This window comes from Sminthopsis crassicaudata, chromosome 1 (genome assembly GCF_048593235.1).
Source record: "Sminthopsis crassicaudata isolate SCR6 chromosome 1, ASM4859323v1, whole genome shotgun sequence".
Classification (NCBI taxonomy): Eukaryota; Metazoa; Chordata; class Mammalia; order Dasyuromorphia; family Dasyuridae; genus Sminthopsis; species Sminthopsis crassicaudata.
Window position 1 is genome coordinate 403,474,074 of NC_133617.1, and position 19,778 is coordinate 403,493,851.

At 32.9% G+C, this 19,778-nt stretch overlaps 1 protein-coding gene across 1 annotated transcript; it reads left to right on the top strand.

The window, feature by feature from the left end:
* Positions 1–17,579: 17,579 nt before the first annotated feature.
* LOC141554726 (olfactory receptor 13C7-like) lies at positions 17,580–18,509 on the top strand. Its single transcript, XM_074286973.1, has one exon. It carries the CDS (start codon positions 17,580–17,582, stop codon positions 18,507–18,509), a length of 930 nt encoding a protein of 309 aa, XP_074143074.1.
* The last annotated feature ends 1,269 nt before the right edge of the window (positions 18,510–19,778 follow it).

Consider the following 19,778-nt stretch of genomic DNA (forward strand, 5'->3'; position numbering starts at 1 on the left):
TTTGAGGTACACTGATATGAGTCTATGTCTGAAGTAACAATTCTAGGATATAATTCATGACTGCAAAGTCATTCCTTTGCTAGACCTAATAGCTTCCCCTTCTATGAGTTGTATAAATTTAAAAACACAAATATCCAATTAGGAAAAGTAGTAAGATTAATTAAAATGAGTGTTTTCACTCTTTCTCATAGTTTACTTGCTTAGGCATGAGGGAGTTGGGGAATAGCTTCTTTTTATCATCCTATAGATTGTGTGAGAGAAGAGAAAAGATATTTCTTTTTGTTAAGCCCTTTTAATCTGATTTTAGAATGTCTTGTCTAATTGTAGGGAACTATGAATGTTTATATCCTGTTCAGCTGAAGATGCAATTATAGCCATGAAAAAATCGAGAAGCAGAATACTTCAGTTTTTCAATGTCTTCATAAATGTTATTTGATAATTCCAATTATGTGAGTGTTGAGAATCATTGACAGAAAAGCAGCTCTCTTTGAAAATGAATATTATTTGAGTGTAAACCACAACATAGCATTTCCAATCTGACTATTTTTGTCCGCTTGCATTTTTTATTTTCTTTTCAGGTTAATTTTACCATATTTCCAAGTCCGATTTTTCTTGTACAGCAAAATAATTGTGTGGATATGTATACATATATTATATTTAACATATACTATAACATATTTAACATGTATTGGTCTACCTGCCATCTGGGGGAGGGGGTGAGGTAAAGGAGAGAAAAAGTTGGAACAGAAGGTTTTGCAAGGATCAATGCTGAAAAATTACTCAAGCATATATCTTGTAAATAAAAAGCCATAATAATAAAAAATATAAAAAATAAAAATGAATATTATTTCTGTTATGGGAAAAAATGAGCAAGGATTGAGTTAGTTGTTTGGTTCTCATTATGTCTATCATTTACAATATAATTGTCTTGAAAAGAACTATAATTAGCTACATAATCTCCCATGAAATGGAACTGGAATAAATATCAAGAAAGATGCCATTAAATTAAATTTTTAAAAGTCAAGTTCATTGGTCAACAGGTAGAAAATAGGAAAACATCATATCTGTTTATGGAGATAGAGATGTGTAAAGGGCTAGAACTGAGCAATGCACTTGGATAATGAAGCACGTGAAACTAATAGTGCATTGCTCAGTTCTAGCCCTTTACAGAGATGTGTCAATGTACAGTCAGTGCTTGAAAGGACATCACTGAATAATGAAGCAGGACAGTGTTAGCGAGAAACTCTTTTGGGACGTTTCTCAGAGGGAAGAAGAGAAAGGAGAGAAGAAAGCATTTTGTGGAATCTTTTCATTTTAAGGAATTTTTATTTTTAGCTTGCTCACTAAATGCAAAGTTGTTTCTAGCTGCTGAAATATCACATGTTCTGCCAAGTATCCTCTTAATTTCATGAAATTAGACCAAAGCACAGACTAATCAATTCTTGTTACTGGTCCTAAATTGATTCACAGATTTTGATCTTTTTATCCTAAATGAACTACATTTCCTAAATTACCCTCTACCCATCAGAGCTCAGGTTTGTTTTTTTTTTTTGTTGTTGGATTAAGTCTCTTTTAATGGGATTTGACATTGTGAAATTATATTTATCTCTTTCCCAAATTCACACCTAGCTTGCCTAGATTCCAAAATACTAGATGATAAATGTTAGGATTACAAGGTGAGAACTCAAGTTGTCTGGACAGTTCTCTGATGTTAGGTGAGAACTCAGGTTGTCTGGACAGTTCTCTGGCTCAGAATTCACACCTTTGGTTCCAGACTTTGAAGGGAGTTTATACCTTTGATCTTCTGAGGTAGACTTTACATGTTTAAAAGAAGTTTGCACCTTTAAGAAGCCTGAGTTAAAGAAGCCTTTAAGCCCCTGAGTTCTCACATGCCCCTTTAAAAGGAGCAAGTTCATTGGTTGAAGTATTTTTTCACAAGCTCCATTGAGTTCTCACTACAGTCTCTGCGAGGATAAAAGAGACAACATTGGGCCCAGAGAAGTGAGTCTACTCCAGGTCAGAGTTGGGACGGCTTTCTATAGGAAGAAGAGATTGAGTTGAGAAAGCAGATCTCCTCCCAGAGAGTGTGTATCAAAAATAAAATGAAATAGAAATTATTTGCTCATGATAACATAGATAGTTATTTGGTTGAGAAAATGACTTTTGTCTGTAAGCCCTTGCCTTTTCCCACAACACTATAACACTTCTCATTCACTCAATGGCCATTGATGAAGCCACTATGCTCAGTGCCATAAAGGATAGAAGAATAAATGAGTTATGAGTTTATATATTGTGGTACTTATATTCTAGTATGTTTCTGTACTTTTCTTCTTCTTTTACCCTTCTGCATCAGTTATTCTTCTGCCTGCCTCTGACACCAACCACCCCTGTACCATCTTTGCTTTCTAAATAATTTCAATATTAATATACCGAGTGATGAAGCCTAGATTTAGATGCTTCTTACTTTTTAAACTCTTCCTTGATCCACTTTGGCCTGAAGAACTTTTCTCCTAGAACTTCTATATGATTTGAATTTTATCTTTTCCTTATAATAATAGCTTCTATTTTCCATTATTCTGATTTGTATGAATTTTTATTTTCACATACTAGAATATAAGTACCACAATATATAAACTCATAACTCATTTATTCTTCTATCCTTTATGGCACTGAGCATAGTGGCTTCATCAATGGCCATTGAGTGAATGAAAAGTATTATAGTGTTGTGGGAAAAGGCAAGGGCTTACAGACAAAAGTCATTTTCTCAACCAAATAACTATCTATGTTATCATGAGCAAATAATTTCTATTTCATTTTATTTTTGATACAAGCAATTTGTTTTCTTCTCTTTTTCTTTAAAATCATATTAACTGGGGTGGAGCCAAGATAGCAGAGAAGACACATGCATCATTCTAAGCTCCTCTTCTACCCTCATTACTAATTACCAAATTCAGCCTCAGAATGTTTGATTGGTAAAAGCCACAAATGTTGGGATAACAACAAATTAGCAGCCAAAGATGATCTGGAAGATTGCCAGAAAAGGTTTGTCCTGATTGGCAGAAGCAAGCCAGCGCAGTCAGGGAGGCAGAACCAGAGGCTAGCACAATGAGTGAACAAGGTTGGGGGGGAAGAGGGAGGTGGTCTCTGCAGGTGGAGATTTTGCAGGGAGGACTCTATCACAGGTTGGCTGCTCTGCTTTGGTTGTAAAGCAGTAGATCAGCAGAGAAGTTACAAAAAGGCCAAAGATAGAGTACACTCCAAAAAATATCATAATCTAACAGGATCTGGCTATACCCATCCAGCACCAGAAGTGACTCAACATGGACCACAGCACAGCTGTACAGCCCTATTCTGCAGTGTGGGGTTTTTGTCTGAGGCAGCCATAATTCTGCACAGCAGAAGGGGCTCTGCCCAGGGCAGCCATAAGTCTGCATGGAGTGGAGGAGGGGAGGTTCTGCAAACAGACTCCAGACAAAACCCCAAGGGGGGATGTAACCTGGTCCCCATCACACAAGGCTCTCCTAGAGGAAATTATAAATGATCTTAAAAGAGAGCTAGAAGAATAATGGGGAAAGAAAAGAGAAGCTCTTGCAAGAGAGTGTGGAAAAGACATATAACTCACTAAAAGAAAAATTTGGTAAAGTGGAAAAAGAAAACAACTTCCTGAAATGTGAATTGGAAAAGTAAAGAATTCCAAGAGAAACAGAATTTGTGAATTAGAAAAGATGAAGAACTCCCAAGAAAGTAGGATTTGTGAATTGGAAAAAGTAAATAACTCAGTAAGAAAAAAAAATTAGTGAAATGGAAAAAAATTCCATAGAGCAAAACAACTCATTTAAAAACTCAATTGGACATATACAAAAAAATAAAATTTAAAAAAAGCTAATGAAGAAAATAACTCAATAAAAATCAGACCTGAACAAATGATTTGTAGAGACATCAAGAATAAGTCAAGCAAAAAAAAAAAATGTTAAATATCTACTTGGAAAAACACCAGACCTAGAAAATAGATCTGGAAGAGATAATCTGAGGATTGTTGGAATTCCTTAGAATTATAATGAAAAAAAAAAGAGCCTATATACTATTTTACAGGAAATCATAAAAGAGAAACTGCCAGATATAATAGAATCAGAAGGTAGAATAGGCATTGAAAGAATTCATTGAATACCTTCTGAAAAAGACCCTAAAATAAAAATTCCAAAGAATATTGTGGCTAAATTACAGGACTATCAGACTAAGGAAAAAATATTACAAGCAGTTAGGAAAAAATTCAAATACTGAGGAACCACAATAAGGATCGTTCAGAATCTAACTGCTTCCACATTAAAGAATCAAAGGGCCTGGAAATTGGTATTCCAAAAGGCAAAAGAAATTGGAATGCAGTCAAGAATAAACTACCCAGCTAAGCTGGGCATATTTTTCCAGAGAAGAAGATGGACATTTAATGAAACAGGTGGGTTCCATTCATTTCTAAAAAAAAAATAAATAAATAAAAAAAAAGCAGGGCTAAAAAAAAAAATTTCACCTCCAATTATAGGACTCAAGAGAAGCAGAAAAAGGTAAAAAGAACTCTTGAGAATTGTATTTGTGTTATGGCTATACATAAAGAGTGCATATATAATTTGATTTTATTGATATAATATAAAAAGGGAAGTGGCAATGGAAAGGGGATAGTATAAGAAAAAGGGAAAAGGGGGAATAAAAAGAGGGAAACTACATCCCACAAAGAAGCAAAGGAAACCTATCATATCTGAGGGAATTTGTGGGGGGGAAGGAATATTGTGTGAATCTTACTCTCATCATATTTAGCTCAAAGAGAAAATAGTTGACATATTTGGTTTACAGAGAAACTTCTATCACTTCATTAAAAAGTGAGAGAGGAAAGAGGAAAAGGAAAAGAGTAATAAGGGAAAAGTATAACAAGGGGAAGGAATTCAAAGCAGGTGGGAGGGATTCTAAATAGAAAGAGCTGCATGAGGCAAGTGGTCCCCAAGTTTAATACTGGGGAGAGGAGTAAGGAGGGAAAGAAAAAGAAAAGCATAATCTGAGGTAATAAGATGGCAGGAAATACAGAATTGGTCATTTTAACTATAAATATGAATGGGATGAACTCTCTCATAAAGCAAAGGCGGATAGCAGATTGGATCAAAAGCCAGAACCCTACAAAATGTTCTTTACAAGAAACACATTTAAAGCAGGGAGATACATACAAAGTAAAGGTAAAAGGCTGGAGCAGAATCTATAATGCTTCAAAAAGCAGAGGTAGCCATTCTTATCTCAAATCAAGCAAAAGCAAAAATTGATCTAATTAAAAGAGATAAAGAAGGAAATTATATCTTCTTAAAGGGTAGCATAGACAATGAAGCAATATCAATACTAAACATATATGCACCAAGTAGTATAGCATCTAACTTCCTAAAGGACAAGTTAAGAGAGTTACAAAACTATAATAGTTTATAATAAACTATTATAATAAATTTATAATAAACTATAATAATAATCTTTACCTTGCATTCTCAAAATTAGATAAATCAAATCACAAAACAAATTTTAAAAAGAAGTTAAAGAGGTAAATAGAATATTAGAAAAGTTAAGTATGATAGATCTTTGGAGAAAACTGAATGGAGACTGAAAGGAGTATACTTTCTTCTCAGCAATGCATGGAACCTATACAAAAATTGACCATATATTAGGAGATAAAGATCTCAAAATTAAATGCAGAAAGGCAGAAATAGTAAATACTTTCTTTTCAGATCAAAATGCAATAAAAACTGCATTCAACGAAAAGTTAGGGGTAAATAGACCAAAAAGTAATTGGAAACTAAATAATCTCATCCTAAAGAATGATTGGATGAAATGGCAAATCATAGACCCAATTAATAATTTCACCCAAGAGAATGACAACAATGAGAGAACATACCAAAATTTGTGGGATGCAGCCAAAGCAGTAATAAGGAGAAATTTTATATCTTTAGAGGCTTACTTGAATAAAGTAGAGAAAGAGAATATCAATGAATTGGGCTTGCAACTTAAAAAACTAGAAAAAGACCAAATTAAAAACCCAAAATCAAATACTAAACTTGAAATTCTAAAATTAAAAGGAGAAATTGATAAAATTGAAAGTAAAAAAAAATTATTGATTTAATAAATAAAACTAAGAGTTTGTTTTATGAAAAAACAATAAAATAGATAAACCTAAATCTGATTAGAAAAAGGAAAGAGGAAAAGCAAATTGTTACTCTTAAAAATGAAAAGGGAGAACTTTCCATGAATGAAGAGGAAATTAGAGAAATAACTAAGAGTTACTTTGCTCAACTTTATGCCAATACATATGATAACCTAAGTAAAATGGAGGACTACCTTCAAAAATATAGGCTTCCCAGATTAACAGAGGAGAAAGTAAATTGCTTAAATAGTCCCATTCAGAAAAAAGAAATAGAACAAGCTATTAATCAACATCTTAAGAAAAAATCCACAGGACCAAATGGATTTACATGTGAATTCTACCAAACATTTAAAGAACAATTAACTCCAATGTTACATAAACTATTTGAAAAAAATAGTGAATGAAGGACTCCTTCCAAATCCCTTTTATGACACAGATATGGTATTAATACCTAAACCAGGTAGGTTGAAAACTGAGAAAGAAAATTATAGACCAATCTCCCTAATGAATATTGATGCTAAAATCTTAAATAAAATATTAGCAAAAAGATTACAGAAAATCATCCCCAGGATAATACACCATGACCAAGTAGGATTTATACCAGGAATGCAGGGCTGGTTCAATATTAGGAAAACTATTAGCATAATTGACTATATCAATAACCAAATTAACAAAAACTATGTGATTGTCTTAATAGAGGCAGAAAAAGCATTTGATAAAATCCAACACTTAAAAAGTTAAACACACTTGATAGCATAGGAATAAATTGACTTTTCCTTAAAATAATCAGTAACATCTATTTAAAACCATCAGTAAGCATCATATGTAATTGGGATAAACTGGAACGTTTCCCAATAAGATCACGAGTGAAAGAAGATTGCCCACTATCACCATTACTATTCAATATTGTATTAGAAAAGCTGGATTTGGCAATAAGAGTTGAGAAAGAGATAAAAGGAATTACAGTATGTAAAGAGGAAACCAAATTATCACTCTTTTGATATGATGGTATACTTAGAGAATCCCAGAGATTCTATTAAAAAGCTATTAGAAATAATCCACACCTTTATCAAAATTGCAGGATACAAAATAAACCCACATAAGTAATCAGCATTCTTATATATCACTAACAATGTCCAGCAGCAAGAGATATAAAAAGAAATTCCATTCAAAACAACTGTCAATAGTATAAAATATTTGGGAATCTATCTGCCAAGGGAAAGTCAGGAACTATATGAGCAAAACTACAAAACATTTTCCACACAAATAAAGTCAGATCTAACCAATTGGAAAAATATTAAGTTCTCTTAGATAGGTCGAGCAAATATAATAAAGATGACAATACTACCTAAACTAATCTATTTATTTAGCACTATACCAATCAGACTCCCAAAAAACTATTTGATCCACACTTAACACCATACACCAAGATAAGGTCAAAATGGGTTCATTAATTAGGCATAAAGAATGAGATTATAAATAAATTATAAGAACATAGGATAGTTACCTCTCATACCTGTGGAGGAGGAAAGAATTTGTGACCAAAGAAGAACAATTTGATTATATCAAATTGAAAAGCTTTTGTAGAAACAAAAGTAGTGCAGACAATATTAGAAGGGAAACAATAAACTGGGAAAACATTTTTACAGTCAAATGTTCTGATAAAGGTCTCATTTCCAAAATATATAGAGAATTGGCTCTAATTTATAAGAAATCAAGCCATTCTTCGATTGATAGTCAAAGGATATGAAGAGACAATTCTCAGATGAAGAAATTGAAACTATTTCTAGCCATATGAAAAGTTGTTCCAAGTCATTATTAATCAGAGAAATGCAGATGAAGACAACTCTGAGATACCACTACACACCTCTCAGATTGGCTAAGATGACAGGAAAAGATAATGACAAATGTTGGAGGAGATGTGGGAAAACTGGGACACTCATACATTGTTGGTAGAATTGTGAATGAATCCAACAATTCTGGAGAGCAATTTGGAACTATGCTCAAAAATTTATCAAACTTTGAATATCTTTCATTTAGTAGTGTTATTACTGGTCTTATATCCCAAAGAAATCTTAAAGAAGGGAAAGGGACTTGTATGTTCAAGAATGTTTGTGGCACCTCTCTTTGTAGTGGCCAGAAACTGGAAATTGAGTGGATGCCCATCAATTGGAGAATGGCTGAATAAATTATGGTATGTAAAAATTATGGAATATTATTGTTCTGTAAGAAATAAGCAGTGGGATGATTTCAGAAAGGCCTGGAGGGATGTGCATTAACTGATGCTGAGTTAGATGAGCAGGACCAAAAGATCATTATATACTTCAAGAACAATACTATGTGATGATCAATTCTGATGGAAGTGGCTCTTTTCAACAATGAGATGAACCAAATCAGTTCCATTTGTTTAATAATGAATAGAACCAGCTGCACCTAGCTAAGGAAGTCTGGGAAATGAGTTTGAACCACAACATAGAATTCCCATCCCTCTATTTTTGTCTGCCTACATTTTTTATTTCCTTCACAAGTTAAGCGTACATTATTTCAAAGTCCGTTTTTCTTGTGCAGCAAAATAACTGTATGGATATGTATACATATATTGTATTTAACATATTCTTTAATATATTTAACCTATATTGGTCTACTTGCCATCTGCGGAAGGGGATGGGAAGAAGGATAGGAAAAATTGGAACAAAAGGTTTTGCAATTGTCAATGCTGAAAAATTACCCATACATATATCTTTTAAATAAAAAGCTATAATAAATAAATAAACAAACAAACAAACAAACAGAATAACAAACAAATAGAATCATATTAACTGGGAGCACTAGAAGGGAAAGTGGATACAACACCAGTTCTGTAGTGAGGAGGATGTGAGTTCAAATAGGGCTTCAGATATTTAATACTTATTAATACTTATTATGTGATTCAGGGCAATTCAGTTAACCACAATTGCCTCACACAGAAAAAATCATAGTAATCAATAGATTATCTATTTTGTTGGGCAGGGGGATGTTTATAATACCACCCTCTGGTTTTATTTTTTATTTCAATGATATTTTTAATTTTATTAATTTCACCTTTTAATCCATTTCATTCATTTTTATTCCTTTCATTTATTCATTTTTCTTTCATTATTTATTCCTTTATTCATTTCACTTATTCATTTTTATTAATTTATTCATGAATTGTGTTCATTTCATCTTTTTTTAAATTTCCATTTTAGTGTTTAATTGGAGATTTTTAATTTGTTCCTTTTTTAGTTTTGTAAATTATATGCCCAATTCACTGGTCTGTTCTTTCTCTTTTTTATTGATATAACCACTTAGAAATAAACATTTCTCTATTGATAACTACTTTTGCTATATCCAATAAGTTTTTGGATGTTGTTTCATTATTGTCATTTTCATTAATGAAATTACTGGTTGTTTCTAATATTTGTTCTTTAACCCATTCTTTAAGATTGGGTTATTTAGTCTCTAATTAGTTTTTTCCATATGTTTCCATGCTCTCTTATTAAATACAATTTTACTGTATTATGACCTGTAAAAGAATCTTTTTTTTATATTTCTGCTTTTCTCCTTTTAGCTATAACATTTTTGTGCCCTAATATATGATCAGTCTTTGAAAAGTTATTGTATGCCACTGAGAAAAAGGTGTATCCTTTTCTATTTTCATTTTATTCTCATTATTTATTATATTTATTATATCTAGCTTATCTAAAATCCCATTCACTTCTTTGATTTCTTTTTGAATTTATATTTTGGTGAAATTTATCTAGTTCTGAATGGGGAAAATTAAGGTCTCCCACTGATGAAGTTTAGAATTGGGAGTACCTAAATGAAATTAGGTTTAATTGAGGTCTAGTGGCAAGTTCGGGATACAGGGAGTCAAATAGAGCTCCCCTGCAACCCCTTTGGATTCAGCACAAGGATACAGAATTAAATGAGGTCTAGTAGAGGCATAAGAGTCCCCTGTAAAAGAATTTACAGACCTGAAAACCTAGATTGGTAAAAGAGGTTTATTATGGGGTTTGGAAGTAAAGTCTAGTTAATAAAGTAGAAGGGAGAGATAAAAGGCACCTGAACCAGGGATCCAGTAGGCAGAGATCCTGGGCATGCCAAGTATAAGGCTGACATGTTTGGGACCTCTGCAAAGAGAGGGCTCCAACTTGGCTCTTTTTTAATGAGAGATTTAGCTAAAGGGGCCTGTGGGTGGAGTCCCAAGTTGGTTCCTCCCTGGGTTTCAGCAAGGACTAGAATTTGCTATGTGGAAGTTAGGAAACCTGAGCAAATCATTAGAATGATCAGTGGATTTTTTTTTTCTATTTCTACTTTCCCTTCTTGTTCTAAAATTTCAGGGCAATTTATTTCTAATTATTTCTTATAATATTGTATCAAGATTTTTTTTTGAAAATTGTACCTTTCAAGTAGTTAAAAATTCTTATATTTCTCTTCTTGATTTATTCTTCAGAACTGTTGTTTTTCTTGTTTTCACATTATTTTCTATTTTTTCCAGTATTTTGATTGTTTTATTATTTTGGGGGGAATCTTACAAAATCATTCACTTCTCCTTTTCCAATTCTAATTTTCAAGAAATTGTTTCCTTCCTTAAGATTCTGGATCCCTCCCAGTTGGTTGACTTTCTCTTCATAATTTTCTTGCTTTTCTTTGATTATTTTTTTCCTAAATTTTCCTCAATCTCTTATTTGATTTTGAACTCTGAGATACACAAAAGTTAAATTAGATAATTTCAATGACAAAGAATAAATTTGAAACATTTTCAAGGGAAAATTTAACTTTTGGAAAATTTAAGATCTTCAAATAAAATGTCCATAAAATTCATAAGGAAAGACAATGGCACTACAGATTAGAAGAGTTTCATAATAATGTTAATTACTTTTGATTAGCTATTCACCTTTCTTACAAAGTAGAGTACTATAGTGAGAACTGGTGGAAAATATGAATTATAATGAGAAATGTCAGTGTTTAAAACAAAAGACATTAATAAAGTTTTAAAAAGAAAAGGTCCCAGGTGTCCTTGAATTTATGTGACAAAATAATTGATACACTACCAAATCTACTATTAAGAGTGGTCATTCCCTATTTAAAAAAAAAAAAAAAAAGGAATATAGATACTGAGAAAAAGAAGAACAAAATAAAAATCTTGAGTATAATTGGGTACCTGAGACATTGTCCCTGAGGTTTCAACAAAACTACTTTCAGCAACCTTAGAAAACTAAATTGTTCAGGGATTGAAAAAGTCCCTGAATGCAAAGAAAGAAGTTATAAATGATAAATACTTTTATGGAGTAGACTATAGCAGTTTATTTGAAGGTGAGGAAGTTAAGTATAATCAGAATTATTTTCAAAGATCAGTTATTTCATATTAGTGTTTAAATTTGATTATTATGAAAAGTGACTGTTATAAGTTCTCTAGATTTGTCTGAGCAGCTAGGGAGACTTATTATTCAATACAATTATTGTCCTAATAATGTTGTATCTAATGGAAGTACTATAATGCCAAAAACTGTATTTTCAAGTTTTATTATGTTTAATTTCTCTGGAGTTTGATTATTTCTAGCCTCAGCTTCATTTCTTGTGGGTTTCATACATGTGAACTCGTGGATTTTGTTCTAATTGGAGCTATTTGACAGGATCATCCTCTCTTCTAGCTCATTAAGCAAAGCTGCTATGATCACAGATAGAAGATGTAGATTCTTCCTGAAAATGTAGCTCCTGGTCTCTGATGACTTGTGAATGCCTCAAGGTAAGAAAGTTGAGGTCAGAATATCTTACAGAGCATTTCAATCATCATGGATCCATTTGTTCTTTGCTCTCTGAGAGTAGATAACTGACTATAACAAGGAATAAATACAATAAGCTCATAGAAGAAAACTGTCAGTACTATGGAACCATAGCTAAGAAATCTTATTTAATTATACATTCAGAAAGGAGAATTTTCATCCATTCTTTGTGTTAATTAGTAGAGACATATCTCAGATGAATATGATCTTCATCGTACTTTATGCCTTCTTATTTGGATGCTCTAATTTCACACCTGGAAGTTACCTTAGAAATTATCTTATCCAAGCTCTTCATTTTACAGAACAGGAAACTGAGTCCCACAGAAGTGAAGTATATTACTCAAGGTCATTCAACTGATTGGTATCACTAATATTCAAGACTCTTATATCCTTCCTGACTCTTAGTCCTATGCTTTATTTTGCTATGCCACATTGCCACATAACTTTTTTATTAGACCATGAAAAGCAATGGCTTATTCATCATGGTACTTCCCATGTTTCTTAATACTAATGTCTTGCATTCTGATAGGCTCTGAATAAAAATTTGTTGAAGTAATAAATTAATGAATGACAATAAAGAAATCCTCTGAGTAAAGAGGCTTTAACTTCTCGTTGAGCAGCAGAATATATGTCCTTTTTCCGGAAATTATTACATACTCATAAATTTGCCTTCCCTAACTAATAACAATGAGTTGCTTATCAACTTATATAGTGTAGCACTATATAAATGTGAACTGTGTAAATGACATATGAATCTGCTCAGTTCATTCATATGTTTTTATTATGTATGGTGAGACTAATATTGTGAATTTGACCACAACAAAGTACAGCCAATTCAGGATAGAGAAAAGGTTTTCCATTCCATGGTCATGGGGCTTTAATTGTGGCCTGCCATCTTGAAAATATTTCCTGAAGGAAATAAGATTTAAATCAGCCATGCTTTTCCCTAAATAGAAAATAGCCAATAAACATTTATTAAATACCTACTATATCCCAGGCACTGTGCTAAACACAAAGGATATAAAGAAGGCAAAGCAATGCTCTCATTGCTCAGAGTTTAAAGGAGGAGGTAATATGCAAACAGCTATGTACAAACAAGATTTATATGGATTATGCTGGAACAAAGGCATTAAAATTAAGAGAGGATCATCAAAAGATTTCCAGGGAAGATAAGATGTTAGCTAAGACTTGAAGGAAGTCAAGGAAACCAAAAGGCAGAGATGAAGATAAAGATTATTACAGGTATGAGAGACAAGGTGTAAAAATGTCTATATTTGTGGGTTAGGACCTAGAGTTAGTTTGTGTCTTAATGAAGGTTAGGCAGTGTGACCAATACCATTATATTGCAGAATATGTGGCAAGGATGAGGGATGGGTGTATGGAGGAGGGATTGTATATAAGGTGTAAGAAAACTGGAAAAGTGAATAGGGGTTAGTGACAGGTAAAGGTTTTAAATGCCAAAGAGAGGATTTTGCACTTGATCTTGTAAGTGGCAGAAAGACAAACACATTGCTTCCTTGTATTAATAGGCTATGGGCTGAGATGTGAATTATACTGGTCTAGGAATCAGAAGACCTCAGTTCAAATTCTATTCTTATCTACTTACCTCTCAGAAATCTTGTAATGAATATACTTGTCAAAGTGCTATGCAAAGAAGTTATTTTAGCAAGATGAGATTGACTGAATTTATTATTAGAAATCATCAGAATTTAATTCAAAGTTGTTCCGTCTCAGCAAATTAAAAGAAATGTATAGGCTAATTGCTTTGGAGACACAAAGATCCTCACAAAATTAATGGCAAAAAAAAAGAACCTCAACATTCCCCCCTAAAAGGAGATTAAAAGGCATCAGGAGATTAAATGTTTTTCCAAGGTCACATTAGTGACCTTAGAATTTGAACTAAGATCCTCTGATTCCTAGATCAGTATAATTCACAACTTCGCACATAGCTTATTAATACAATGTGTTTGTCTAAAATATCATCTTCAGAACCTGTCACTTGATTGGACATGTCACTTCTTGTCCTTATCTAATATGATATGGGGAACAAAAATACACTTGTTTTCAAATATTTTCCAATTCTCTCTACTATTTCAAAGAGATTCACTGGTTTCTCTGTAATACAGTTGTTTTTTTTTGTTTTGTTTGTGTTTTGTTTTGTTTTGTTTTTGTTTTTGTTTTTTATTTAAGATTTCCCCCCAGGTATAATGGTTAGGTTACACATTGGACAAAGTTCTTTTCAAGCACTTGCAAAAACTAAGTCAAGTCTGTAAGCTTTGTCGAAGCTGGAAGGGACCTTAAAGACATAAATTTTAAACCCCAATGAACCAATATGATTTCTGAAGACTATTGGTAAAAGATGCTACTCATATAAAGGCAGAATGGTGATGAACAAAAAGAGACACAAGTTTGAGAGCACCACCAGTATAGGAACTTATTTGTTTTACTGTTCATTTGCTTAATTATTTAAAAAATAAAAGTTTTATTTTGGTTTCTTTTATTCTGCTTTTTCCCCCAGTATAATGGAATAGGGAAGAGAAAAATAATGATTTTCTAAAATAAAATTAGACATTTCATTTAAAAAAAACACAAATCTGATATGATTCCCCTTCTTCTTTTATTGAGGATGAAATCAAGACTCAGAGAATGAAGTGACTTTTAAAAAGCACAGATAATGTTAGAACTGTTAGTGTTAGCTTTGATACTTTAAGTCAGGTGATTATTTGTGTTTGTTACTGAAAAGTTTTACTGATGACTACAGTTACAATAACAAATCATATGTTCAGAGTGCTACAAAGATTACAAACCTCTTTTCTCACAGAACCACAGGAGATAGTAAGTAAAAAGCATAATTCTCATTTTACAGATAAGGAAACTGATGATCAGTAAATAGAAATGATTTCCTCATATTTGTATAGCTCACTAGGTGATGGAAAAAAGAGAAATGAACTCGTCTTCCTCCTGTAAGCTCTTGCTTTTTTTCCATATCATTATATCATTTCTTATTCATTTACCCATTGTCATTAACTAAGGCATTATTCAAGGTACCACATGTATGAATGACATACAGAAGCACTTATATTCTAATATATGAAAATAAAAATGCATACAAATAATAAAAGTGAAAAATAGAAAGTGTTATCATAAGCAAGGTGGGAGGTGGGTTTCTTCAGGCTAAGTGGATCAAGGAAGACTTCATAAAGTAAGAAGAACCTGAAATGAAGTTTCACCACTTGGTTGGTTGATAGCAAAATTATTTAGAATACAAAGATATGACAGGGCTGGTTGGTGCCAGAGGGAGGTAAAAGAATAACTTCAGGAGGAGGGGGACAATTGGAGAAAAGCACCGAGACAGAAAGAAAGGCATAGGGCATGTTCACTGAAATCCAGGATGATCAGTAGTCTAGTATTTTGGTTATATTAAAACTTCAAACATATGAAAGTGAATAGTAAAGGATGAAAGCAGAGAACAGACTTAGGTTCAGGTTGTTAACATCATGAATATGTAACTTTAATCAGAAAGCAATGGGAGGTCACTAAAGGAGAAGCATGGCTTAATGAACAGTGTTGGACTTATAGAAAGGAAGACGTCAGTTCCAGTACTGGCTTTGATACTTAGAATTTCTATGACCATAGGCAAGGCATTTAACTTCTTTGAGCCTAAGTTTAATTATCTGGGTGGTATTTTTTTAATGGTAATGATATTTATAGTTCCTATTTTGCAATATTGCTGTGAGGTACAACTTAGACAGTGTATGTCAAGTTGTCTTCAGAATTTAAAGTTCTCTGTGAATATCAGAATCAGGGTACAGGGTGCGAGTTTATGAAAAGAAATAAATATGATTTCAAAATAAAAAAAATCTATAAAATAGTTGAGTCCAACACAAAACATGACTCCTAACAAGTAGAGGGTAGGTTATGGAATGTAGTTCATATAGAATAGAAGGATCAAAAAAAAAAAAAAAAAAAAGGATTAGGTGGGTCAGTATTCATTGTTTTTTGTTTGAGAAACCTGGACAGTATACCAGCACCATGCCAAAAAATTAAATTACTTGTACTTCAATTGTAATAGGAAAATTCTGAAGATCACCTGGCAAGATAAGATACTAGACACTAAGGTCCTTTTTTGAAGTAGACTGCCAAACATTACAATTCTACTGCAGAGAGAACAACTCCATTGGGTTGGCCAAATTGTTCAAATGCCAAATGTACATTTGCCAAAAAAGATTATTTTGCTGAGAACTCACACATAGCAAGCACTCCAAGATGGTCAGAAAGATAGGTTTCTCTTAAGAATTTTATAATTGAGTATATGACATGGGACATAGTGGATCAGATCCAGCATGTAGGTGCTGTCATCAGAGAAAGTGCTGAACTTTATGAGCAAAGAAGAATTGAATTAACTCAGAAGAAATACAGGATATACTAAGAGAAACCACCTTAAATGTTCTTAGAGTCTATTTGTGTTCAATCTGTGGCAGAGCATTCCAAGCTTACATTGTTCTGATCAGCCATAGGCAGATACATAACTTGATTCTAACATAATGATGTCATTTTGGTCCCCTTCAAGAATTAAGGACAACGGCAAACCAAACTATTTTGTTTTGTTTTCCTAATTTTTTTTGTTTCTGTCAGAACTCATGCCACTTCAGTAGGTAAATACAACTAAATTTCTCATCTAGTGACTCTAGCTAACTATAAAAATTTGCTAAAATAGAAAGCTAGCACGTAATGCTTTCTTCTCTCCTTCCTTCTCCTCTCACTTCTGAGAGGAGACCCACGTGAGTTCTTCCCCAGCCTGCACTGCTTTATCATTCAGTGACAGAGTGAGTACCCATTGCCTCATGGTCTCTATTTTCTCAAGAAGGAATGGTGTTCCAAGTTTTAAGATCTTGTCTGTTCTCAAATGATTTTCTCCAAAAAAAAAAATAATTTAATGGTATCTTTCTTGATATTTGTTTCAGGTGTGTCATGTGGTAATTAGCCAATTATATATCTTTTCAATGCAGTAATGTTGGAGATAATGAAGATAGTGACTAAATCATTGTTCTTTTTTCCTTACAAAAATAATGCTTATTTTCATTGACAGATGGAATTGTGTCAATGATTCTCAATATTCATGTGACTGGAATTGTCAAATGACATTCATGAAAACACTGAGAAATTGAAGGATACTGCTTTTGTATTATCTCATGGATATAAAGGCATCTGCAGCAGAAAGGAATGTAAGCTTTCACAAGTGTCTTCTATAAATCAGGAATTTCTAAAATCTGATTACAACAGTTTAACAAAATATTTTTCCCCTTCCCTAACATAATATACAATGTGATAAAAAGCAGCTCTCTCACTCCATACTTCAGCAAGTAAACTATGAAAAATGGTAAAGATACTCATTTTAGTTGATCTTACTGCATTTCCTATATGTGTATTTGTGTTTTTTAATATACCCAGATCCATAAAAGTAGCATCAGTATACTTCAAAAGAATGCCAAATGCAATCAGATATAAACCTATTTTGGATACCTCACCCATACTATAAGAAGTAATGTGTATGTGAATGTCCTGGGTCTTTCTCTAAATTCTTAATGCTAAAGAAGGATAAGAGAATGAGTAAGTCAAATCAGACTACTGTGCTAGAATTCATTCTGCTTGGGTTTTCCAAGCATCACAATATTGAAATTGCTCTCTTTGTATTATGCCTGGGGATGTATTTGGTCATTTTACTGGGTAACTCCTCACTCATTGTATTGAGTGTTCTGGATTCCAAGCTTCACAACCCCATGTATTTCTTCCTTAGTAACCTCTCCTTCATGGACATCTTTGGTACATCCTCCTTTGTACCATTAATGTTGGTCAATTTCCTATCAGTCAGAAGAACAATATCTTTCCCAGGATGTGCTTTACAAATGTATATAACTCTTGCCCTAGGAACAACAGAGTGTGTTCTACTGGCCATGATGGCCTATGATAGGTATGTGGCCATCTGTAATCCCCTGAGATATACAATCATCATGAATATGAGAGTCTGTGTGCAGTTGGCATCCCTGAGCTGGATAGTTGGGAGTATAAATTCATTACTGCAAACAATCCTTGCTTGGAGGCTTTCCTTCTGTGGGAATAACATCATTGATCATTTTTTTTGTGAAATCTTGGCTGTCCTAAAACTGGCCTGTGTGGACATTTCCCTCAATGCTTTTGTCATGATGGTAGCAGTTGTGCTACTCACATTGATTCCAGTGCTGCTCATTTTTATATCATATGTTTTTATCATTGTTACCATTCTAAGAGTCAATTCAGCTGAAGGAAGGAAAAAAGCCTTCTCCACCTGTTCAGCGCATCTGGCTGTGGTCATCATATTCTATGGCACCATTCTCTTCATGTATTCAAAACCCAAAGCAAAGGACCCAGATTCTGACAAACTGATTGCCTTATTCTATGGTGCAGTGACCTCCATGCTGAATCCCATTATCTATAGTCTAAGAAACAAGGAAGTGAAGGCAGCAGTGCAAAAAATTATATTCTTTAATAGAACATGAAACATACACCATGGTTCTTCATTTTATACTCCCAAAATAGAAATGAAGAATACACATTCAGAAATCTTTGACAATATAATCAGTGTTGGTATCCATCTCTGCATCTATTTCCATTCAATCCCACTATGATATCTCACTTGTCCTATGTTATTCATTAAATGAAATTCTTAGAATTTTAAGAAAGATTCTTTATAATAGAGAAGTAAATACATGTGAGTAGGGATCTTTATTAATTTCATCCCTAGAACCTAGAGCCTAATTGATACATAGAATGTTCTTAATTCATTCTTTTCCATATTTTTTCCGAAGTCCAATATAGAATATTGACACAATAGAATGAAAATCTCTCAGATTTTCAATATCTAAAGAGTATGTGTCCGTGTGTCCCTCAGATCCTCCACCTATTATCTTTAATCCTTAAAATATTAAAATTTAGAGGTTCCTATACCTCTGCCCATGAAGGAATTATTTATTATGATAAAGCTCTCTACTCCAAAAAAATGGCACCTGAAAGTTATGTTTCACACTCCTCTAGCTCTATCCATGCACTTTGGTCTTTTCATACTTATCCATTACTATGTAGTTTTCCTGAGGTGTTTCTGTTACAGGATGTCCATCAATGACCTTGAAATATTTTTGGCACTATTCTATGTATCTGACTCAAACTGATGCAGCAAAAAAGATTTGTTTAAAAAGAAATACTTGCCCACTAAAAACTGTCCTTAGCCTGCAGGTTCTTAGATATGGTTTTGATTTTCTATAAACCTGAAACTAAACAAACATTTGAAGATATACAAGATTATTTTTCTACTCTCCAAAGTCTGACATAAAACATGCTAAGCATTTTTTTCATCAGAGCCCAATTCTCATGTCTTCCTATGCCATCAACTGCTATCAAATATCCTTGTTCCAGAAAAATATTTGATCATTCTATTTTCAACACAGAGAACTATGTTGACTTCAAGGCTAACTTAATGAGCCTTCATGCTAGCAACCTCTTCAAACAGATTATTTTCCCTATATTTGACATGAGTATCGATGATTTAGAACATCATTTAAGAATGCCAAAAAAATGATTGTTTATAAATGTTTATGGATAACAAAATGTGTCTAGAGAAAATTGAACTCATGCAAAATATTGATATTCCTTTATTTAAATATAATTTTATTTCCAAAATATATGCAAACACAGTGTTCAACATTTACTTTTGCAAAATCTTGTGTTTCAAATTCTTTCTCCCTTCCTTCTCCCTACATTCTCCCCTAGAT